This window comes from Tasmannia lanceolata, unplaced genomic scaffold (genome assembly GCF_043159265.1).
Source record: "Tasmannia lanceolata isolate RefF3 unplaced genomic scaffold, GAP_Taslan_0.1 ptg000005l, whole genome shotgun sequence".
Taxonomy (NCBI): domain Eukaryota; kingdom Viridiplantae; phylum Streptophyta; class Magnoliopsida; order Canellales; family Winteraceae; genus Tasmannia; species Tasmannia lanceolata.
Genome location: NW_027518682.1, coordinates 19,183,194 through 19,208,260, shown reverse-complemented (window position 1 = coordinate 19,208,260; position 25,067 = coordinate 19,183,194). Strand labels below are relative to the sequence as shown.

At 43.8% G+C, this 25,067-nt stretch overlaps 1 protein-coding gene and 1 long non-coding RNA gene across 2 annotated transcripts; one reads left to right on the top strand and one right to left on the bottom strand.

Annotated features, from left to right (window-relative positions):
• The first annotated feature begins 1,352 nt into the window (after positions 1–1,352).
• LOC143877849 (putative potassium transporter 17) lies at positions 1,353–6,848 on the top strand. The gene is made up of 7 exons (XM_077380113.1): positions 1,353–1,537; positions 1,702–1,924; positions 4,473–4,715; positions 4,819–4,869; positions 4,955–5,355; positions 5,434–5,803; positions 5,939–6,848. Exons 1-7 carry the CDS (start codon positions 1,430–1,432, stop codon positions 6,778–6,780), a joined length of 2,238 nt encoding a protein of 745 aa, XP_077236228.1. The 5' UTR covers positions 1,353–1,429; the 3' UTR covers positions 6,781–6,848.
• LOC143877851 (uncharacterized) lies at positions 2,716–19,456 on the bottom strand. Its single transcript, XR_013250814.1, has 2 exons — positions 19,353–19,456; positions 2,716–3,245 (listed from the first exon to the last, which is right to left on the bottom strand). It is a non-coding gene; the product is annotated as an uncharacterized LOC143877851 (long non-coding RNA).
• Between the last annotated feature and the right edge of the window lie 5,611 nt (positions 19,457–25,067).

The following is a 25,067-nucleotide window of genomic DNA, read 5'->3' as shown; positions in this document are numbered from 1 at the left end:
TCAAATCAACAATCATGGCCCCCACTTATAGTGGCCAGTCAGATCAAGGGATCCTATCACAATCACATCGACGGGACACACATGACCCTAATAGTGGAATGTTGGGCCAAGAAATCAGCGAGGGTGAGAATAACATCAGCCAGATAATAGTGAGAACAACATAACTAATCATTTCTTAGCTGAAAAACGAGGAAGTGCTTGGCTTCCTGGGTCACCGGAAAAAGCTTTTTTTTCTAGTAATAGCAAAGGACATCTTTCGTAGATAATATGGTAGTGATATCAGATAATATATTTAGGGTAGGGATATTCCTCCCCCCTCCCCCCCCCCCAGCAGATATCGTCAGGGAATACCAAGGGGGTGGGGGGGATATCACTACTCTATATTTATGGGATTTGGTAGGCAATTTCGCGTGCAGACATTTCTGGTCTAACTTTTGAAGGAGAGAACAACCTCAGAGTCAACTTTTTAGCAGACTTTGTCTTATTCATTTAATTCATCTGGTCTCATGCAAAAGTCAGCCCCATGTAAGGGCCCATCAAAAGAATGGTTTAGGTCACCCAAACAATGTGGGCCCCACTCAGTAATAATTAAAGGGATTTGCTAGGGACCATTGCATAAGGCATTTCGCGGAACGGCTGTTGCATGAGTGAGCAGCCCGTAGGCTCACTTTTCAACAGATTTGATCCTCATTCATTTAATTTGTCTTAGGTGGCTGTGCTCACATGCAACAGCCGTTCCGCGAAATGCCTTATGTGACGGTCCATAGCAAATCCCATGATTAAATAGATCATCTTAATTTAATTATCTGTTATGTTAGGGATTTAAAATGTAAAGGGATTAACATTCATAAGGTTTTAAAAAGGGAGATGATATTTTCAACCCCCCTAATGCTTTTTGACGTCAAATCACATTATAAGGGGGTGCATGCGTACTAGGGGGGTAAATATCATCGCCCTTTAAGGTTTTAAAAGGGAGATGATATTTTCACCCCCCCCCCCCCCACCCCCCAACGTTTTTTGACGTCAAATCACATTATAAGGGGGTGCATGCGTACTGCAGGGCCCGCGGGGGAGGGGGAGGGGGAGGGGGGGGATATAATCACCCTTTAAATAAACTCTTTTTGTGGCAAGATATTTTAAAATAGAAAGAATTTCTCATTTAAAGAATTGATACCCGCACTAACATACTTTTGTTATGTCACTGCCCACTTTGTTGTGCTTATACTTGATACTTTTCTAAGTGAATGTTGAAATTGAACAGTGTCATTATAAAGAATAATGTAAAACAGAGTGAGTAGTGCCACTATAAAAACATGGTAATACGATATATCAGTAACCCATAAACGCGCCATCTTCATATTATTTTTCTTGTCATCTGTTCGTTTTTTCTGTTGCACTAGTAGAAAGGAAGAGAAGAGAGGTTAAGTCCATGGATGTCCAGCTCCCCATCTCCAACCCATCAGTTCCTCTCTCAGAAATCGATTTGGAATGTTCTTCCAATGAACACCATTGTATCAACAACAGTACAGAAGAAAAGGTGAGCAAGAAAACACAGACCACAAATCACAAACTAATTCGTTTTTTACTGTTGTTCTTTGGAAATTTTCACTTTCTTTCTGATGGATTTGAGTTGGGTTTCAGTATTTGGATTTGAGTTTTCTGTTCTAATTATGTACGTCTCGAGTTTTTGCTTTTGGGCAGGGAGTTCATGGTTGGAAGACTGCTCTTCTTGCTTATAAGACTTTGGGGATTGTTTTTGGTGGCTTGGTTACTTCTCCTCTCTACGTTTATCCTTCCATGAACTTGAAATCTCCGGTGGAGGACGATTACTTGGGGATATACAGCATCATGTTCTGGACTCTTACTCTCATTGGAGTTGTCAAGTACGTATGCATAGCGCTCTACGCTGACGACCACGGAGAAGGTATATACTATACTAAGAAGGATTTCAACTCCATTGTATATCAAGCCCAACTGTTTTTTGATAGTTTGTTTTCTCTGAAAGCCTATTTTCCTTTGTGACATTCTGTGTTTTCTCTGGAATTAGTTTGCCCTGTTGTTTTTTCTCTGAAATTAGTTTTATAGGATATTTGTTTCTCCATTTTTTTCCCCAATTCGGAATAGTTCGATATTTTCACTGTTTTTGTCTCGTAATTGGGTTGATTGGTCTTGTTATTTGGAGTATCAAGTCAATTATATTTCCGTTTCTATTTTCTTAAATTAGCAAAATTGGTGTAGCGGACGTTAGCAATGAGAGATCACGTATTCCCTTTGGTAAAGAACCTTGAATCCACAAGGGAAAGATAAGAGAAAAATTAAGCACTCTTGTTAAACGAAAAACTGATTAAGCATACCACACGACCAATATTTATAGAGTTCTCGCCTTGTTTGAGTTAGTAGTGTAGATTGAGTTTGCGTTAGTAGTGTAATTTGAGTTTGTGCATTAAGAGGAGTTTGAGTGAAGTTAGGAAACAAGGAGAGCTCTCAAAATATTGGTCGTGTGGTGTGCTAAATCAATTTTTCATCCAATAAGATTGCTTAGTTTTTCTATATCTTTCCTTTGTTGATTCAGGGTTCTTCACCTAAAGGGAGACACTGATCAAAAAAAAAAAATAATAATAAAAAAGTATATGCTTGATCAAATATCATCATCATCTGATCATTTCTTTTCAAAAAAAAAATAATAATAATCTAATTATCAATACACCAACAAAAGAAAATATCAATCCTAGCATCCAACTATCATTACCAAGTTACTGACAAAATAATACAGAGTAGAGAGATTAACAATAAGTTTACATATTCTCAATTTCTCATATAAAAAACACCAAGTCACAAGTTACAACAAGCTACCTCTTTGTCTTCAATATCAATACCCTCTTCATTTGTAAAGTGCACGCTCTTCCCATATCCATCCTGGGTTATGAAGAATTCTCTTCCTCAATTGAATATGAGACTTTTCCTTCAAACTTCGACATTGAGTCACCCTTACTCTTAAACAAAAATTTATTTCAATTCAATTGTGGACATTGAACAATGAAGAGTAAAAAAGAAAATTTAAGAAACAATTATACTCTGGCAAACCTAATTTGTCAGGGCTTGGATATACGCGAAGCCAAAGGATGCATAATTGCATACGGCTCCCCTGTTTTGTGTTTCTTTTGGGACCTGAGGGCTTTCACTCATCTTTGCTCTGAAGCCTACGCCTTTTCTCCTCAAGATTATAGTCTTTTAAAGCCATTAACCTATAAAGAAAATGTATTTATGTTTCACATCATGCCACAAGATAACCTCTTATTTATAAATGAAAATGCATTTGCATTTAAATTGACAACTTTATTGATAAACGTCATCTTGATTTGATGTCTGCTTTTAAGGACACATGGTATGAAAATGCAGACCTTACACCCACTCGAATAGTGTACCATATAACCGGTCAAGTGGTTATTCGTAGTGCATAATTCCAGCAAATTTGGATTCAATTAAATCCATAGTCGTTGTTTGCACATGTTTCACACTAATTAACATGAATATTGTTCCTATAGGAAAGGAATCACTTAGTTAGTTAGTTTATGCTTAAAAGTTAAAACATTAACCAATGGAAAGTTGGCAAGGCAAACTAGAAATAAGATAAAAAACAAGTTGGCCACAACTATTGTTGAAGTTCAACAAGCAGCCAATCTTTCTAAATACTTAATTCTGTCAGATGAACTTATATGGAATTCTAGCAAATGAGAAACAAGAAAACAGTTATCCAACAGATCAAATTACTTATATGAAGTAGGCTAAGTAATGTCTATTTGTTGTGTCGAAAATCCTAATATCATTTCCATCAACTACAAGTGTTGTTACACCGAAACCTGTACCCTCCATGGTATCAATAATTGTGCATTTATAATGACAAATTCTAGCTTGGGATGTCACAGTCTTGTGGTCTGTACAAGGTTTTTCCATATTTCCTAGCAGTTAGTGTCTCCTGTTAGCTTCCATAATCAACCTGTGATACATTGCATCTGAGTTTAATCTGTAAAAGTCATCCACAGGAACTTCTTCTCCTTGGTCATTATTGTAATTTGCTTTTACATGTTCCTTAATTCAATGTCACCTATCTTAGTTTGTGCTTGCCCTTTTGCAATTTAACTCATAAACAATATGGTCCTTCTTTCTCATCAATACAAATGAGATGGCATTATTTATTCTGGAAAGATTATGGGAAGTTTAGCATGTCAGTATATAGTACCTACACTATTGCACAATAGGAAGCAATTTGTTTACTCTGACGCTTGAAATTCATCAAGGGCGAATTGCATTGCTACTTTAGAAGTTTAGCTCTCCTCATTACTTTGTACTTTGGGTGCTTACAAGAAAGGATTCTGGAAAATATTTTCATAATTTATGCAACTTGTGAAGCTCTCTCAATATAATTGTTTATGCTTAGTTATTGATCAGTGGCTTGAAATGATGAATTACAGGTGGTACTTTTGCTCTATATTCATTACTATGCAGGCATGCAAATGTTGGCATTCTCCCATCCAAACGTAAAAATACAAACTCAGACATTTCACATGGAAGCCACTACACGAGCACTGAAATGCACAATAAGCTGGGGAAATTCTTTGAACAAAGTGTAGTTGCGCGAAGGTTATTACTTTTTGTTGCCATACTAGGCATGAGCATGCTTATTGGCGACGGCATTCTCACTCCTGCAATTTCAGGTTCCAACTAATCCAATCCATAGTTTTAGTTCAATCAAGAAGTGCTTAATAATTATTTTTAGGGTTACATCTATTTAATTTTTGAACTTCAAACTTGTTTCAGTGTTATCGGCCATGGAAGGATTAAGGGGACCTTTTCCTTCCGTGAGTAAATGTAAGTATTGGTGCAGAGGTGTGTTGTCCTTCCTACATAAGTTGAAGCCTCCGTGTTTGAGAAATCTTTATCTTGTAAATTTCAGCTATTGTTGAAGCTCTCTCTGCCGCAGTTCTGATCGTGTTATTCCTATTCCAAAAATTTGGTACTTCGCAAGTAAGTTTCCTCTTTTCTCCTATCATGGCTGCCTGGACATTCACTACTCCTATGATAGGCATATATAGCATTGTTCGTCACTACCCAAGTATATTCAAATCCATATCACCATATTACATAGTCCATTTATTTCTGCAAAACGGCAAGAAAGGCTGGCTATTGCTCAGTGGAACCGTCCTATGCATTACAGGTATGATAAATTTAGAAGCTGGTTCCCTGCAAGAGATTCTAAAATATTTGAACCATTGTGGAATTTCAATACAATATGTTATATCAGGTTTTGAAGCAATGTTCGCAGATCTTGGGCATTTCAATAGGCGTTCAATTCAGGTATTCTGGTTAACACTATCAATCAAATATTGGTGAGATCTTATGAGGGTGGCCTTTTTACACTGTTTCCCTTCACAGATAGCCTTCCTATTCACCATATATCCTTCTTTGGTTCTCACATATGCGGGGCAAACAGCATATCTGATCAGGAACCTTGACAGTCACAATGATGGGTTTTACAAGTTTGTACCAACTCATGTCTACTGGCCCATGTTCTTCATAGCAACACTAGCAGCAATTGTTGCAAGCCAATCACTAATCTCTGCTACATTTTCCCTAGTCAAGCAATCAGTAGTCCTGGATTACTTCCCTCGTGTTACAGTGGTGCACACATCCCCCTACAAGGAAGGGGAGGTTTACTCTCCAGAAATTAACTACATTCTCATGGTTTTATGTGTTGCCGTCGTACTTGGCTTTGGAGATGGAAAAAATCTTGGAAATGCTTTTGGTATGACAACTAATATACTCCCAATCCATTTCATTTTCTTTACACGTGATTTAAGAAGAAATTCAAGCAATCATAGTGCCTTTCTATTGTCTTTTATATATCTACCATCTACTAATCTATAAAATCTCATTTCAGGTGTTGTTGTTATCCTAGTAATGCTTATCACAACTCTTCTGTTGACACTAGTTATGGTCCTAATCTGGAAAATACCGTTGCTGCTTGCTGGGTTTTACTTCATCATATTTTTCACACTTGAAGGGGTTTATGTAAGTGCAGTTTTCACCAAGATTCCACAAGGTGGATGGCTTCCTTTTGCCATTTCCATAATACTTGCTTTCATAATGTTTGGGTGGTACTATGGGAGGCAGAAAAACATGGACTACGAAATGAACCATAAAATCACTTTAGATAGCCTCGGAGGGCTTTTGTCCAGTCCACAAATCCAAAGAGTTCCAGGATTGTGCTTCTTCTACAGCAATATACAGGATGGGCTGACCCCTGTTCTTGGACACTACATAAAAAACATGCATTCTTTGCATAAAGTCACTGTGTTTACAACTCTCAGATACTTACTGGTGGCCAAAGTCACATCAAAAGAAAGAATTGTCGTCAAGAGATTGGGTCTCACGGGGGTGTATGGGTGTACAATTCAGTATGGATATGCAGATTCTCTCGATCTTGAAGGAGATGACTTTGTGAGTCAGGTTGCTGATAGTTTGCGGGCACACATACAAAAAGGCACAGATGGTTTATCATCCATTGAAGAAGATATATTGGAGCTGGAGAAGGCTAAACTGGAAGGGGTGGTGCATGTGCAGGGAAAGACAAGGTTTCATGTGGGTAAACAATGTGGGTGGTTTGATAAGATCTTACTCAAGTTTTACGAAGCTCTACACAATAATTGTAGGTCAGCATTGCCTGCTTTGGGGATACCCCTTCCACAGAAAATGGAAGTTGGCATGCTTTACGAGGTGTAAAAGAAATTTCTTGTATCAACCACTCTTCTAATCTGAAATGTGTATCTTTCATATTGGTTAGTCTTGGCATATTAGGGGCTACGATTCTGATTTCGTTTCTTAGTTATGATTCTGATTCAAGATTCTGTTTTTCTTATTTTGACTCTCATTCTTTAGAAATATTTTTTGATAATTCTTTAAAAATAATATATGAGGAAATATCAAAACAAGAAATAAATCTTCAAACAGTAAATACAATTATACCATTTATATATGAGGAAATAACAACATAAGAAATAACTCTTCAAACATTAAAGCAACCAAAACAATAGTATGGCAATTGTTTTAGAGTAGGGCAAAAGTGTGGACATTGACCAATGGGTGCTATTTTGGAGAAAAAACCCAATTCCAAGTACAAGGAAGCAACCATATATTGGGTTTTAGGGTGCACATATAGTTGCATCTTTTCATGAAGCATTCCTCAGAAGATCAATTAAACTCCTACAGAGAGAGAGAGAGAGATCATAAATGCATGGTAACACAATTGCATTGGTTATATGGTTTTCTTTCCTGAGTTTCATTGTTATTTTGTACTTACTTTTAATCAATTGACAGTAAACTGTGCTGTACATGGCCCCAATGTATGTTGCAGAATATGTTTATGCAAGCTAATTAGCATTCTTTGCTTGTTGTACTTGTTGTGTCCAACATGTGCTTGTAATTCCAACGGAAGTATCCAACTATCCCTCTAGCATCAACTTTATGTTTATTATTTATTCTCTTTGTTTAAATGATACAAAAGATTAGAAAATAAAAGGTTTCATCATGGTCATTGAACTTGGTCAAAATGTGGCTATTTAGTCAGATTTAACTGATTTACTACTGAAACTGAGGTTTACATATTTAAGTCTTCATGTTGGATTGATGATGATTCCGAGACTTGGAGATACATTCCCATTTGATCTTTATTTGTTCCTGTCATATAATAGAATACAATTGACATTCTGTAATACCATACATTTGGCAATACAGCCTAATGATATAGATCATTAATCTGGGTGGGATCTAGCATAGATGGGTCATGCCAAATCCAAGGTGACAAATATACTGTTTATAGCCCTTGGCCTTCAAACAGAGGATAAAAAAAAAAATGCCCAACATTCATCATTCAACTGGGAACAAATTTTCATAAGAACAACAAAATAAAAGTGAAAGGCCAGAGATTATGGTTAAAACTTAAAACCAACCCGTATTAAAAAAAAAAGAACGTCAAAATCCATGTGAGTAAACCCAAAACAGAGGTGGAAAGTGAAAAATACAATAATTCAAAACTATTGTTCACGAATCTCAAAATAGCAAAACAAATAAAAAGAAAAAAACCGTGATCAACATCATAACAACTGATGGGGTGTGAAAACACCAGCCTCTCACAGGCTGCCACCTGTCCCAGAGTAGGTGAGATCCAGCCTCTCACAGGCTGCCACCTGTCCCAGAGTAGGTGAGATCCAGCCTCTCACAGGCTGCCACCTGTCCCAGAGTAGGTGAGATCCAGCCTCTCACGGGCTGCCACCTGTCCCAGAGTAGGTGAGATCCAGCCTCTCACAGGCTGCCACCTGTCCCAGAGTAGGTGAGATCCAGCCTCTCACAGGCTGCCACCTGTCCCAGAGTAGGTGAGATCCAGCCTCTCACGGGCTGCCACCTGTCCCAGAGTAGGTGAGATCCAGCCTCTCACAGACCACCACCTGTCCTGGACACCTGTCCAGGACACCTCAACAGATCTTCCCTATAAATAGGGGACTAAAGCTCAGACTAATGGGTAATGCTAAAAAACCCTCTTCTCCCTAAAAACTCTGACATTTCCCTTCACTCTTGCTCATACTGACTTGAGTGTCGAAGGACCTGTCCGGAGTAAAATCCGGTCTGGTCTTCTGACCTCGTTTGCCTTGTGCAGGACTAAGCACTCACCACAGGACTCATACTCAACCTCCCTCGTCACTCGCTCTCAGTTCTTACGCCACTGCTGTACCTGTTACCGATTTTTGGTCTAACAGATTGGCGCCATCCGTGGGACTAAGAACTAAAAGCTGTTCTTACATATCTCACTTACAAAAATGGCAGGGCGCAAGAGTGCGCGGTTAGCTTCTGCGCAGAACGACCAAGCCGCGCTACCTCGTAGGACCCGGAGCGGTCGAATCGCCTCGATGGTAGTGGCAGCATCTGCCGACCAAAGCCTTCCTCGCTCGGAGCATCACAATCCCGTGCCCACCTCGGAGCAAGTCCAAGCCCTCTTCCAGCAGATGACGGCCCTTGTTGGTCAGTACCAACAACTACTTCAAGCACCCCCTCCACCTCCTCCAGAGGCCCCGCGATCTGCCCAAGGAGTCCACAGGGGAGAGTCATCACGTCATGGGGAGGGCAGAACTCATCACTCCGCTAGACAAGTTCATCGCCCCATAGTGAGGCACGCCCAGACAGAACCTCATCACCGCGAAAGATCGCGGTCTCGCTCCACGCAGAGGCGCCGGCCTCACGAAGATCGTTTGCCACCGGCAAAATCTCGGCCTCGTCGTAGGAGTCCGGAAAGTCAGTCCGGTTCTGCGGCAAGCCCATTTGTGGGAAGAATCAGGTCCCCAGACCGCAGAACGGATCCGCTGCTACAGAGAATGGAGGAGATGAACCACCGAATAGAGGAATTGACGAAGGATCAGAGCCGGCCCGCCTCCAGAGCGTTCTCAAGCAGAACGCCGTTCACTAGTGATGTCCTGAGTGCTCCAGCACCCAGAGGATTTAAAATGCCTGCCGTCCCTCAGTACGACGGCACTACCGATCCCGTGGATCATTTGGAGACATTTAGAACAATGATGCTCCTCCACGGCGCCTCCGACGGCTTCATCTGCAGAGCCTTCCCAACGACGCTCACTGGCGCGGCAAGAGACTGGTACTCCAGGATCAAACCAAACTCCATCAACAATTTCGATGATTTTGGAGAGGATCTGGTCCGCCATTTCATGAGTAGCCGTAGGCCGAAGAAAACGACTGCATCCCTGATGGCCTTGCGACAGGAGGATAATGAACCCCTGAAGGTGTTCGTCCGCCGCTTCAACAGGGAGGCACTACAGGTGCCCAATTTAGATCCCTCAGCGGCTATGAACGCACTCCTCACCGGTGCAAGATCTGATGATTTTCGTCGAGCGGTGGCTCGGCAAAATCCGCACTCACTGGCGGATCTCATGGCCGGGGCAGAAGAGTACATAACAGTGGAAGAAACACTGGCAGCTCTCAATTCAAACCGGAGGATAACCTCTGAAGAGAAGAATCTGCCTAAACAGCGTAGGGAGGATAAACCTCCCAGGAAAGAGAAGTCTCCACCCCCTCAGAGAAGAGAAGAGAACTTCACACCTCTCAATACCTCTAGAAAGCACATACTGGCGGCAATCAGTGAGGAGGAGTTTGTGAAGTGGCCGCCCAGAATGATCTCCAAGGGAAACAGAAGAGATCCTTCAAAGTACTGTCGGTTTCACAAGGACCACGGCCATGACACAGAGGATTGCTGGCAGCTCAAGGGAGAAATTGAGCAGCTGATCAGCCGGGGTTATTTGAAAAAATACATCCAGAATGACGGCCGCACCCAAGAGCGCAAAGGAAAGAGTCCCCAGGGCCGTAGCCCTCGAAGATCACAGCAGCCCCCTCCTCAAGATAAGACTTCTCAGGTCACCGACGCGCAGCCTGAGGCACCCCGATCTCAACCAAGGGGGGTTATCAATACAATCATGGGCGGACCAGCCGCTGGGGGCACCTCCTCTGCTGCTCGAAAAGCATATGCACGGCAAGTTAACGCCGTTCACACAACCAGCAAAAAGTCAAGAACGGAGAATGAGATCTCCTTCTCGGACGCAGATCTGGACAGCCTTATTTTGCCCCACGACGATGCATTGGTGTTAACCATGCTCGTTGCTAACTGGGAGGTAAAGAAAATTCTTGTGGACAACGGGAGCTCAGCGGATATTCTATACTACCATGCCTTCGAGAAAATGATGATAGGCGACGACCGTCTAAGGCCGGCGAACTCAGATTTGTTCGGCTTCTCCGGAGAGGTCGTAAAAGTGGTAGGACAGATCGAGCTCCCTGTTCTTGTCGGAGATTCACCATGTCAAGCGTTCGCCATGGTTAACTTCCTGGTAGTGAAGGCCACCTCGGTCTATAATGCTATCTTGGGACGGCCTGGCCAGAATCTGATCCGAGCAGTCGCCTCAGCCTACCACCAAAAAATGAAATTCATAACCCCTAATGGCGTGGGGGAAGTTCGCGGAGATCAGCCTCAATCAAGGGAGTGCTATGCAATGGCACTGAAAGGAAAAAACGCAGTGGAATCACTGCCAATCGAACTGCTTGATGTAAGGGACGAACTCAGGGGTACTCAACCCGCTGAGGACCTACTCTCCATCCCACTGTGCCCGGAGGACGGTGAGAAAGTTGCTCTGATCGGTTCCTCCCTTAGTAGTAGCGTTCAACATCAACTCACCGAGTTTCTCCAGGGCAATGCAGATGTCTTTGCATGGGTTCCTGCCGATATGCCCGGCATCGATCCAGAGATCAGCACTCATAGGCTTGGTGTCGATTCAACCTGCAGACCGGTGAAGCAGAAAAGGAGACACTTTGCTTTTGAAAGGCGACAGGCAATAAAAGAAGAAGTGGAGAGGCTTCTGAAGGCTGACTTCATTCGTGAGATTCGATATCCGGACTGGCTAGCAAACGTAGTCCTAGTCAAGAAGACTAATGGAAAGTGGAGAACCTGCGTCGATTTTACTGATCTGAATAAGGCTTGCCCCAAGGACAGTTATCCGCTCCCGAAGATCGATCAGCTCATCGACGCCACAGCAGGTCATGAACTGTTGAGCTTCATGGACGCCTTCTCCGGATATAACCAGATCAGGATGTACGAATCGGATATACCAAAGACCTCATTCGTCACAGATCAAGGGACTTATTGCTACCGAGTCATGCCCTTCGGCCTCAAAAACGCCGGAGCTACTTACCAAAGGCTGGTGAACAGACTTTTTCAGAACCAGATCGGCCGAAATATGGAAGTGTATGTGGATGATATGCTGGTCAAAAGTCGAAGCGCACAGGACCACGTGTCTGATCTCAGAGAAACATTTCAGGTCCTCAAGAAGCACAACATGAAACTCAACCCCACCAAGTGCACTTTTGGTGTCAGCTCGGGGAAGTTCTTGGGATTCATGGTGAGTCAGCGAGGGATAGAAGCAAATCCCGAGAAGATCAGAGCTGTGATAGAGCTTACCGCCCCAAGAACCATCAGAGAAGTTCAGCGGCTCACGGGAATGATAGCGGCATTGGGCCGCTTCATCTCCAAATCGGCGGAGAGATGCCTGCCCTTTTTCAGCGCGGTTAAGGGGCTCAAGACTGCGCCCTGGACGGAAGAATGCCAGATTGCCTTCGACGAGCTGAAAAGGTATCTGTCCTCCCCGCCATTATTGACAAAGCCGGAGCCAGGTGAGGAGTTATTTCTATATCTCTCTGTTAGCTCCACAGCACTGGCAGTTGTCCTCGTCCGCGAAGAGCACCGCCAGCAAAAACCAATCTATTATGTCAGCAAGGTTCTTCACGACGCAGAAACAAGGTACCAGCGGGTCGAGAAATTGGCTTACGCGCTGGTAATGGCTGCAAGAAAATTAAGACCGTACTTTCAAGCTCACACTGTAAAGGTCTTGACTGACCAGCCGCTTCGGCAAGTACTCCATCGACCAGATATCTCCGGACGACTTGTGAAATGGGCCGTAGAGCTGAGCGAGTTCGACATCCAGTACGCTCCAAGGCCAGCCATCAAGGCCCAAGTACTGGCAGATTTCGTAGCAGAGTGCACCATCCCCCAGCAAGTCGCCGACCCTGAAACGGTACTACTCCCAGTTGCAGAGAAAGCGGTTCCTGACGAATGCATAGCAGAAACTCAGACAGAAATCTTGCAACCGCCGGCAGAGCAGGACTCCGTGACCAGCACACCAACTTGGGAAGTATATGTCGACGGTTCTTCAAATAAAAACGGCTGTGGAGCAGGCCTCATCCTCACTGGGCCTGAGGGGTTCACTGCGGATTATGCTCTGAGATTCGGATTCCGTGCGTCCAACAATGAGGCAGAATATGAAGCCCTCCTTGCCGGAATGAACCTAGCAATTCAGACCGGCGCCCGGAAATTAAAAGCATACTGCGACTCACAGCTGGTAGCAAATCAGATCCAAGGGGTCTACGAAGCACGAGATGAGCGTATGGTTAAGTATCTTGCCAAGGTTCATCAACTCTCCAGCCGGTTTGCCAGTTTCGAGGTCATCAGAGTACCACGAACAGAAAATGCCAAAGCAGATGTACTGTCGAAGCTGGCTGCTTCTGGATACACCACTCTTGGAAGCATACGTATGGAATTCCTACAAAGATCTAGCATCGAAAGAGAAGCCGCAGATATAATGCAGGTGGAGAACGAGCCGTGCTGGATGGATGAGATCATTCATTACTTACGGGACGCGAAACTTCCCGAAGATAAGAAGGAAGCCCGTAAGGTGATACAGAGAGCCGCCCGATTCTCCCTCAGCAGTGACATTTTGTATAAAAGGTCCTACACTCTCCCGTACTTGAAGTGTCTGGGACCAAGTAACGCCGCGTACGCATTGCAAGAGACTCATGAAGGAATCTGTGGAGAACATCTGGGGGGCAAAGCCCTGGCGATCAAGGTACTCCTCAGAGGATTGTATTGGCCCACCATACGACAAGACGCGCTGAATCTGGTTAAAAAGTGCGAGAGGTGCCAGAAATTCTCCCCCACCATCCACCAGCCTGCTGTGGCGATGGCCCCAATTATCAGTCCACTCCCTTTTGCAGTATGGGGGATGGACATTCTGGGTCCTTTTCCACCGGCTTCTGGAAAGCGCATATTCGTGGTAGTGGCGATCGACTACTTCACCAAGTGGGTGGAGGCAGAACCTCTAGCCCAGATCACTGAGCAGAATATACAGAATTTCTTCTGGAAGGCAGTGGTCTGCAGATTTGGGATTCCCCGTGCCTTAATCACAGATAACGGCAAACAGTTCGACTGCCGGAACTTTCGGAAGTTCTGCTCTGACCTAAAGATTGAACAGAGATTCACTTCGGTTGCTCACCCCCAGACCAATGGGCAAACGGAAGTAACTAATAGGATCTTGCTTCAAGGGATAAAGAAGAGGCTGGATGAAAAAGCTGGCCGATGGGCAGATGAGCTCTACCATGTTCTGTGGGCTTACCGCACCACTCCTCGCACGACGACTGGTGAATCACCATTCAACCTCTCTTTTGGAACCGAAGCCGTGATACCTGTTGATATAGGCACCCCATCTCCCAGAGTCATCAGTTTCCATGAGCAACTGAACAGCGACGGACTCCGCGCCAATCTCGACTCACTAGAAGAAATCCGGGAGGAATCTCGAATCCGGGTCGCCGCTTATAAGCAGAAGGTGTCGAATTATCACGACTCCAAAATTCGCCCCAGAGAATTCAGGACAGGGGATCTGGTCCTGAGAAAGGCAGCCGTCTCCCAGCCGACGAAAGTAGGGAAACTTTCCCCAACTTGGGAGGGACCCTATCGAGTGAAGGAAGTTATCCGGCCAGGAAGCTACAAGCTAGAGACACTGGAGGAGCACCTATTACCCCACGCATGGAACTCCAAAAACCTCAGGAAATATTATCAGTAGTCGAATTATCCGGCGTGAAAAGGTGATCTTGTAAATTTGTATATTTGTTGTTATGAATAAATAATCTTCTTGCAAATTCAGTGCCACTTTTATATCTGAAAACCCAGTTCACAAAACTTGGGTACTCACTGGAAACCCAGTTCACAAAACTTGGGTACTCACTGGAAACCCAGTTCTTAAACTTGGGTACGCACTGGAAACCCAGTTCTTAAACTTGGGTACTCACTGGAAACCCAGTTCACAAAACTTGGGTACTCACTGGAAACCCAGTTCACAAAACTTGGGTACTCACTGGAAACCCAGTTCTTAAACTTGGGTACTCACTGGAAACTCAGTTCACAAAACTTGGGTACTCACTGGAAACCCAGTTCTTAAACTTGGGTACTCACTGGAAACCCAGTTCAAAACTTGGGTACTCACTAGAAACCCAGTTCACAAAACTTGGGTACTTGTTAAAAGACCAGTTCGTCACAATTCGACCATCAACAGCCTCATTCACAGGTTATCAAAATTAAAAAGACAAAGTCAAGCAAATCACTCAGTTGAGAAGTATCAGAGACAGACAAATGTGATTTCATTGATCAGAATATGTGGGGCCTCGAGGGCCATTACAAAATTCACTTTAAAAATGCTGGTAAGAGTTGTAGGGTCTCAAGGACCATTACAAAAAGAGGTCAAAACGAAAACAAAAAAAAATTCTAAGCATCTAGAAGAGAGGTGATGTCAGCAGGAGCATCAGCAGGAGTATCTGGCTCCTCATCAGTAATCTTCGGCCTGGCAGGGAGAGTCATGTTCTGCATCAATAAGTTTGGATTGCAGGCCTGGAGCTCCTGGAGGCAGTCGTAGTATCCAAGACTATAAGCCTCGCTCGACAGGCTGAAAAGTTCAGCCTCCTTTGCCTCTGTGGCCTCTTTCACTGCCTTCTCCTGCCTTTCAGTAGCTCTTCCTCTTTGAGCCTCCATGGCTTCAGCAGCCTTGGCCAGTTTCCTCTTCTCTGCGGCCAGATCCTCTTTCAACAACCTCCTCTCCTCCTCTATTCGCCCGATGCTCGTTTGAAGCTCCTGCACCTCAGCGGCCAACTTTCCGTTCACCTCTTCAGATGCAGTAATGGCTTGGGAGAACTTCTTACTCTTCTCCTTGAGGTCATTATAGTAGAGCAAGATCTGAAGAAAGAAACAGGCATCAGTATGGTGAAAGGAAGAAATGGGCGGAAAGTTAGCAAATCGAAGCACCACTTCCTTACCTGGTAAGCTGAGGATAACACAGCCTCCTCTCCTGTAGCTGGCGGCTCGTAAAGGACCTGTTGCTTGTCCTTCCGCAGCAAACACTTGCTCATGAGCTCTGCTGCTACTCGGCTCTCGCCTAGGGCAGTGTCATCCTTCAAAACGGCCCAATTGGGTCGAAAGACATGCTCACTAAGCCCCGTGGGAGGACGAGCCCCAGAACCGGTTCCGGTAGAAGCACCACCGGATTTATAAGAGCCACCGCCCTGAGCAAAGGGGCCTATTAGCTTCACCGTAGTCTTGGGCCTCTGGGATGGGGGTGGAGTGCCCTGTGATGGGGCCGGACTCCCCAGTACAGTCGCCTTTCTCTTCTGGCGCTCCTGTTGTGCCTGTGCAGCACCCTCCTGTGCCCGTGGCTGGGCTCCTTGCCTGATTTTCTCGACGGTTGATTGTTTCTTCATCTCTGCAAGACAAATGAGCAGCCAACGGTCAGAAGCAAGTATATAAAAAATAAACAGATTGCATAGACAAGTCTAGCTACATACGTTCTGGAGTCGCGGCACTCACGCCCAGCCCGACCAGAATCGCCTCTTCAGAAAACTCCTTACAACGGATGAGGCCCGATTGCTCGATCTCCTTCCGCATCAAGGCGAATGTTATCCTGTCCTCACCTTCGAGGAGCGGCTTTCGACTCAGTTTTGAGGTATCTGGAGTGTCCCACACTAGAGGGACGGACCAGGGCTCACTGGCCTCCTGATCCACAACATAGAAGAATCTATTCTTCCACGAGTGAATCGACGAAGGAATGCCAGTGATTATCTTCCGTTCAGGGCGCTGGCTAATGTAGATCCAGCCCCCTTCCTTATGCTTCTTCAGGTGTGCACAAGCACGGAACAGTGACAAAGTCACGCTCCTCTCTAACCGACCGTGGACGAGGTATAAAAACCCAACTAATAATCTCCATGAGTTCGGAGCTACCTGGGCCGGGCTAGTCCGTAGTATCGTAGCACCGCTGAGAAAAAGGGGTGCAACGGAAATCGGAGTCCTGCCCTCAGTGACTCCTCATAAATACAGAGGTCCTGGCTCTCGTTGCAGGCTCTGTCTCCCTCTATAGCTGCCCTCAGTTCAAATCTCGGGGGCACACAGTATTTATCCCTGATATCTCCCAGCATAGACCTGGTGAGGTAGTTCTCCTCGACTAGAGCTCGCAAGTTGTATTTTGGATCGGCATCCATCCGCGCTCTAGCGATCACCTCCACCGCCCGGCCAGGAAGGAATGTTGTGGACGCTTCAGCAACGTCGCTCTCAACACTCCCTCCTGCTCGTGGGAGACTACCAGTCAAGGGTGGAGTGGCATTCAGATCTAAGAACACTTCATCCCTATCCCCTCCGTCGTCACTATCTACAAGGTCTATCCTATCAGACGCCCTAGCCACTACAGGCTCCTGAGGCATCCTAAACTCCGAACTACTGCTAGTGGAGGACCCCGTACTGGACTCGGAATTGGAAGTACTACCAGACATAGTAAAAGGAAGGGCTGAGAGGAATACCGGTGAGTGGAGCTCGTAAAGATCTTGGAACGCGACTGCGAGCTACGGGATGCGAACTGCGATCTGCGATCTGCGGACTGCGAGCTGCGAACTGAGAAGTGGAAACTCCCAGAGCAAGAAGAGGAAAAAGATAGAAAAGTAAAAAGTAAAAAGTGAAGGGGGGTAAACCTCCTTATATAGTTTTTAAGAGGCGGTGGGGCAATAAATGCGATGCACGCATCTCGAGGTCATCCGGATTGCGCCACGTGTCCCCTATTTATGACGGACACATTCTCCCACCATCAATACGATCAAGCACGCGCGTAAACATTCACGTCCCAAGAATGGATCTCCGCACTCCGCATTCAGTCCGGAAAAAACCGTACTGGATATAACGCGTTCTCACAAAACGACAAAAATCAGTCCGGTCCGCACCGAACTGGCCGCAAGACGACAAAATTCAGTCCGGAAAAAACCGTACTGGATATAACGCGTTCTCACAAAACGACAAAAATCAGTCCGGTCCGCACCGAACTGGCCGCTAGACGACAAAACTCAGTCCGGAAAAAACCGTACTGAATATAACGCGTTCTCACAAAAGGACAAAAATCAGTCCGGTCCGCACCGAACTGGCCGCAAGACGACAAAAAACAGTCCGGTAAAAAACCGAACAGGATACGGCGCATTCTGAAAAGCGTCAAGAGCCAGTCCGGTTGAAGCCGTACTCCGAACTGCGGGCTGCTATCTCCGTACTGCGACCTCCGGACTGGATACGGCGCATTCTGAAAAGCGTCAAGAGCCAGTCCGGTTGAAGCCGTACTCCGAACTGCGGACTGCGATCTCCGTACTGCGGACTGCGGACTGGATACGGCGCACTCTGAAAAGCGTCAAGAGCCAGTCCGGTTGAATCCGTACTCCGAACTGCGGACTGCGATCTCCGATCTGCGGACTGCGATCTCCGAACGGCGGACTGCGATCTCCGTACTGCGACCTCCGGACTGGATACGGCGCATTCTGAAAAGCGTCAAGAGCCAGTCCGGTTGAAGCCGTACTCCGAACTGCGGACTGCTATCTCCGTACTGCGGACTGCGGACTGGATACGGCGCATTCTGAAAAGCGTCAAGAGCGACCTCCGGATGAAGCCGTACTCCGAACTGCGGACTGCGATCTCCGAGCTGCGAGCTCCGGACTGCGAACTCCAGGCTCTCCATTTCACCTCCGAACAGCATCCGCCCATCCAGAAAAACAACCGACTACACTTTCCCAAGTCCCTCCATGACTTGGAAAACTGGGGGGCAACTGATGGGGTGTGAAAACACCAGCCTCTCACAGGCTGCCACCTGTCCCAGAGTAGGTGAGATCCAGCCTCTCACAGGCTGCCACCTGTCCCAGAGTAGGTGAGATCCAGCCTCTCACAGGCTGCCACCTGTCCCAGAGTAGGTGAGATCCAGCCTCTCACGGGCTGCCACCTGTCCCAGAGTAGGTGAGATCCAGCCTCTCACAGACCACCACCTGTCCAGGACACCTCAACAGATCTTCCCTATAAATAGGGGACTAAAGCTCAGACTAATGGGTAATGCTAAAAAACCCTCTTCTCCCTAAAAACTCTGACATTTCCCTTCACTCTTGCTCATACTGACTTGAGTGTCGAAGGACCTGTCCGGAGTAAAATCCGGTCTGGTCTTCTGACCTCGTTTGCCTTGTGCAGGACTAAGCACTCACCACAGGACTCATACTCAACCTCCCTCGTCACTCGCTCTCAGTTCTTACGCCACTGCTGTACCTGTTACCGATTTTTGGTCTAACAACAACCAAGAAGGCATAGTGTTAGAATTTGTGAGATCACACCGTTGGATTGAGTTGAGAACTCACTGTTGGATTAATAAGGTGTTTGGATGAGGTAGGTAGCTAGATTAGGCTAGTTTAGATTTAGATTATCTTTTCCTGATCAAATCCTTATCTCATGTTTATTCTCTAGCTGTTTTATATAAGCACTGATTAATGTTAATGAAAATCAAGCAAGATTAGGCAATCTTTTCTTTTACAAGATTCCAAGAAAGCCTAACAAAAACACTAACTACTTAGAAACCCTGATTACATGTTACCTCCTTCAACGTCTCTGTATGAACATTGAAATCATGGCACTCCATGATATGTTGTCTCTCTCTGGCATTCTATCGAACAACCAATGTGCATGGTTCATCGTCCCATGCACATCGTCCCGCGGTCCGCCTCATTTGTTTTTAAGAGAGGAAGGAGAAGGGAAAAAGAGAATAAAAGCATGTTTTTTTAGGCTACTGATATTGGCACTACTACGTTTTAATAATTGCACAAACTCTGATTGTCTTTTCTTATTTAATTGGCTTTTAAGAGCTTTTTGGGAAGAGTAATGCTAGGGAAACCGAGAATAGGACCTAAAAAAAGAGACCGAGCTGACGTGAGCAAACAATTATTTTAGGAAAATCCCAGAAAACGTAGATTTCTTTTCAAAACATGGCATATCCTCATTGCAGGTCCCTGTTAGCTACTAAAATTAAGGAGCCGTTTGGACAAGCTGATTTTAGAATCCAGGTTTTTAGTTTGAAAATAGTGTGAAAGAGAGTTCATGATCAGGCTGATGTATGCTGTCCTGACAGTATTTCTTGGATTTCAAATGAGAAATTCAGGTTTTAAAAATCCCTTCTGCATCATGAGATTTCTAAAACCTAGAAATATGGGAGGATCTACTACTCTCTTGCTCATAAAAAGAAGGGCGAGAAGGAAAAAACAAGTCAAAAACGACGGCTGATCCCCTTTGCAACAATTTGAAGAAATTCCAGATTCTAAAATCCGTGTATCCAAACAGCCCCTAAGAGCTTGCTCACGTCACTTGTGATGTTGTGGCGTGAATCAATTTGCCAGTCCCCTTTTAGGCCATATTCTTGGTTTCCCTAGCATTACTCTTTGGAGAACGACAATCACCTTTGACAGCTGTTAATAATAATAAAAGACAAGTTGAGTTAGTGCATTGTCAAAACTTAGTAGTGCCAACATCAATAGCTTTTTTCATTTCGGCCTTTGAGAAATAGATGACTTTCAGGGGACCCACTTTAGACTCGTGAAACTGCCTCTCTTGAGTATTTCACCTCCTCAACTTCGCTTGAAAATGGCCTTCCCGTTGTTTTAGTAAGGGCTGAGATTAATCACACTAAAAGCCTTAGTTTTTAATCTCAGCCATTCACTTTTTTGTGAACGGCTGATTTTTCTTGAGTAATAGCCTTCAATTTTTTTTATAGTTCTGTCCCATCTCCAATAATTATCAATATCATTCCAGCTGATAATAGGCCTTTCTGATAATATGCAGCTCGCTTGCAGCTTGTTGGAGAAGAGAGAGACGAGATAGTGCTGTTCTAGAGGAGAAATGCGAGAGGACTCTTCGATAAACCGGTGAATTATAATACTCTTAATTAAGAGAGTACTTTGATAATGGCACTACATTTAATTTATGTTTTTCTAACTAGCTGTCAAAAGCAATTGTAATTCGTACTTAGCAGCTATTTAATATGGTGAGAATTTATATGATGGGTGGCCGTGAAAACACGTGAAGTCTAAAAAAGTAGCTACGGCCCACTATTTTTTGATGATCCAAACCGTTCATCTGTTTGGGCACAACATATTTATGTTGTGCCCCAAAAATCATTTTCATAGGATGATCCTAACCCTCCGATCCTAACCCTACTTTTTTAGACTTCTCGTGTTTTCACCTATCATATAAATTCTCTAATATGGTAATGGGATATCACTCCCTTTACAAAAAATATTAAATTAAAATAAGGCAAGTGATATATTGACCCCTTTTGATTACTTGAGACACCCAGTAGCAGTGTACGTGGCATTTAGTACCATTGAATCTTTCTGACATGAAGTACATCAGCCCCTCTGCAGTCATTGATACACTCTGGGTGTCCCAAGTAATCAAAAGGGGAGAATTTATATGGTGGTGGTCGTGCAAACATGTGAAGTCTGGAAAGTATGATACGGCCCACTCCATATGATGATCCAAACCATCCATCTGTTTGGGCATAACTTAAATAGGTTGTGCCCCAAAAATCATTTCCATAGGATGATCCTAACCCTCTGATCTGTAAAAGGTTCCATAAATGATTTTTGGGGCAGTACATATACAGATCAGAGGGTTGGGATCATCCTATAGAAATGATTTTTGGGGCACAACCTATTTACGTTGTGCCTCAACAGATGGACAGTTTGGATCATCATATGGAGTGGGCTGTACTTTTTTAGACTTTACGTGTATGCATGGCCACCCATCATATAATTTCTCATCAAGAGGGTATCACTTCCCTAATCATATTTCTAAAGAAGAATTTGCTAGGGACCGTCACGGAAGGCATTTTGCGGACAGGCTGTGAAGGCATTTTGCAGACCTGGTCCCTAACAAATCCCTTCTAAACAAGGACCAGCATCCAAAAGACGCAGTTCATCCCTACAGTGGATGACATGGTGTGCAATTACTCAGTACCCAACATTCATTGCCATTCGATCAAAGCAGCTGAATGTGGATCTTTTTTATTATGTTGTCTCCGCAATGGGGCCCCACCAAAATGAGCGGTCCTAAGCACACTGATATTATGTAAGTGGGCCCGGACTATACCATTTTCTATAGTTGAAAATTTATACCTTTCATTTTCGTTAAACAAATCCTACAACTAAGGGCCCTGTTCGTTTAAGATTATGACAACAGATTGTGAGAGCCAAACCGATTATGAGACTCAAATTCAAGGCCCTGTTCGTTTGGGTTTTTGATAACAGGTGGTGAGCCCCTTCCCAATGATTGGACTCAAATTAAGTAAACCGATTATGAGACTCAAATTCAAGGCCCTGTTCGTTTGGGTTTTTGATAACAGGTGGTGAGCCCCTTCCCAATGATTGGACTCAAATTAAGTAATTTGAGTCCAATTATTGGGATAGGGGCTCACCAACAGTTGTCATAACCCCAAACGAACAGTGCCTAAATGTAATTTTGAGTCCAATAATCGTTTTGGCGCACACACAATCGGTTGTCATAATCTTAAACAAACAGGGCATAAGCTATTGGTAGTTCCACCTACTCCCTATGAAAACTGTGCGGCAATTTGAATATCCTTTAGAACAAGGTCATACTCATACCTTCTGATATGATTTCACTAGATTGTGTCGCCTGGAGAGAGAGAGAGAGAGAGAGAGAGAGAGAGAGGACTTACACTTCACTTTCACTCCTTTCTGTAAATAGAAAGATGCAAAGGTCGCTTTCTTTTACTTTTTTCCTCCACCTGTTCACATTTTCGTGTTTTGTAATGCAGTAATGCGGACCGTGGAGGCTCTGCACCGGCAACAATATAATAACCTCAACTTTCTTCAGCCATATCTTCCCTCAAGACGCAGATCACGAGACTATCTAACGGTTCACATCGCTTTCTTCCCAACCGGACCCACGTCAATGATTTTCCTACGTGGGTCGTGATTTTGGTCTTGGGATCCAGCTTCAGCTTCGTTATCTACCTTTTTGCTTGGCGTGCTCTCTTCTCAATTCCCATCACTCTGTTTTTCATTTCAGACCATGTCGCCCGACACGATTATAAGATACATGACTCGTACTCTCCGACACGGTCAACTCAGTATTTTTTTTTGACTCAGTAGAGTACGTGGAATTTAGTGGGCCTTCGGTCAATGTCATGACTCATAATACGTGCACGCACGTCCTAACTTTACGTATGTTAGAAATTAAAAACACTCAATCACACCCTTATAAATCTACAGTGGGCCCACAAGATGGACCAGATGGGCTTCTTCAGAAATGATGATTTCGGGTGGAACTTCCAAGGTCTTGAGGATCAATGAAGTAGTTTTCTTCAAATTTATTTTTCCCTGGAAAAGACGCCACTTTAGATTCTTGCAATCTTCGATTCTAATCTGTTTTTCTAGCAAAAAAGTTGGCTCCCATTGGTTCACGCAATGAGCCAATGAGAGCTACGGAATTAGCTTCTTAGAGTAGCTTTAGTGCTAACATCTTTTTCATTGCCCAGGTTGCATCTACTGGGTACATTTCACTCACTTCATTAATTAATCATTTATCTAATTTGAAACATTTTCCTAAATTAGGTAAGGAACAAGACTTTGATGAGTTTCTAGTATGACAAGCACACCAAAAACTTTTGCCCCCCCAACATAAGGTAGGTGAAGAAATGTACTGTACCACATCAAAACATCTGAGTTAAGTGTGCTTGAGCAAGACTAGTATTAGGGTGGGTGATCTCTTGGAAAGTCCTTATCTTTTACCTCTTGCTCTAAGCATTCAAACAAAAAGGGGAACTTGCACCTAACCAGGTCAATTAAATAACATGAGTATCACTCATTAAGATATTTCTAACCATTCAATAATACGACTTAATTGTGAACAATTGCTCAATTTTTCTTAATCATCAATTTACAAGCCAATGGTTGAACGATTGGGATCATCTGATACTCTAGTTAATTGTGTCATCTGCATCTAGGGCCTACAAATGAAGGGTCCATTTGAATAGATCAGATCTCACAAGAAATGACGGTTGGATGGTTTGGATATTAAATTAGGAAATTTTGCTTGATTAGGGAACTAGATTAGAATAGGATTATCTCCTTCTCTACTTATTCTCATACTTTTCTTTGTTTATCCTACTGAGTGTGCTAGATAAATAATCATTAGAGCTTAATTATAGATATCACTATACCGTACTAATGTTATGTGAGTGACGTACCCCATATTAGGCTTCTTATAATGTCATTCAAAACTACGAATAATAGGTTTCAACTCCCAAGTAAATTCCTAATTAAGAAAATTAAATACTTTTATTTCAATCTCTTGAATAAACCGAAATTTCGGATTGGCCTGACACCGGCATTGTCATTGCAATTTTGTCTCGGAATTTTCTGAAATTTTTTGGAAAAGAAAAACTTTTCCAGAATTTCCTGCTTTTTCTTTGTTTGATTTTACACATGAAATAAAAGTCATATAAGTTCTACTTAGACTGACCTTCACTTTATAATGATATACCTCTAAGTAGGCCATTCCAATATTAATTCTCTCAATCCTGGAAATGAATAAATTATCAATCTAGAAAGGGTTTTCCACAATAAGGCCCCGTTTGGATACCCACAAGATTAAGATTTGGATTTAGTTCATATTTTGAACAGGATCAGATCCTTTAGATTTCCAAATCAGCTACGACAGTGCAAAGAATTCTGATTTTGAAGTCTGTTATGCGAGACATTATTTGGAAATCAATATTTGTGGCAACTTCCTTCACCGTTGCTGCTCCTCGAAGTTGCTCCGGCAGCAACGAGACATCCATCCCTCTCTTTCTCTCTCTTAAAGCATGATCATGAAGATGATTGACGTAGTCTGTATCCAAAACTCAAATCCAAATCAAAATACAAATACATGAGGTATCCAAACGGGTCCTAAATGTTTTCCTTGCAATTCAAAGAGGACCAAGTTTAAGCCTCGCATCTCAAAATCAAGGTACCCTAACATGCCAGTATGGTGGGGGACCAATTGTGGTCCCACCGACAGCACCACGCATTCCTTACCAACACTGCAGACGTGGACGTAAGTGGGCCCCATCCAATAGGTGGGTTGAACAACTGTAGGAGAGAAATCCGATGGGTCCTGAAAAAGCCAAAACGTTTGTTAGCAAACTTACCTGCACTGTCCAAAAAGAAAAAAAGAAAAGCGTGAATTTGAATTTTGTCGAGCACGTCCTCTCCTCTTTTACATAATTTTTAAAAAACATCATATCTTCGCA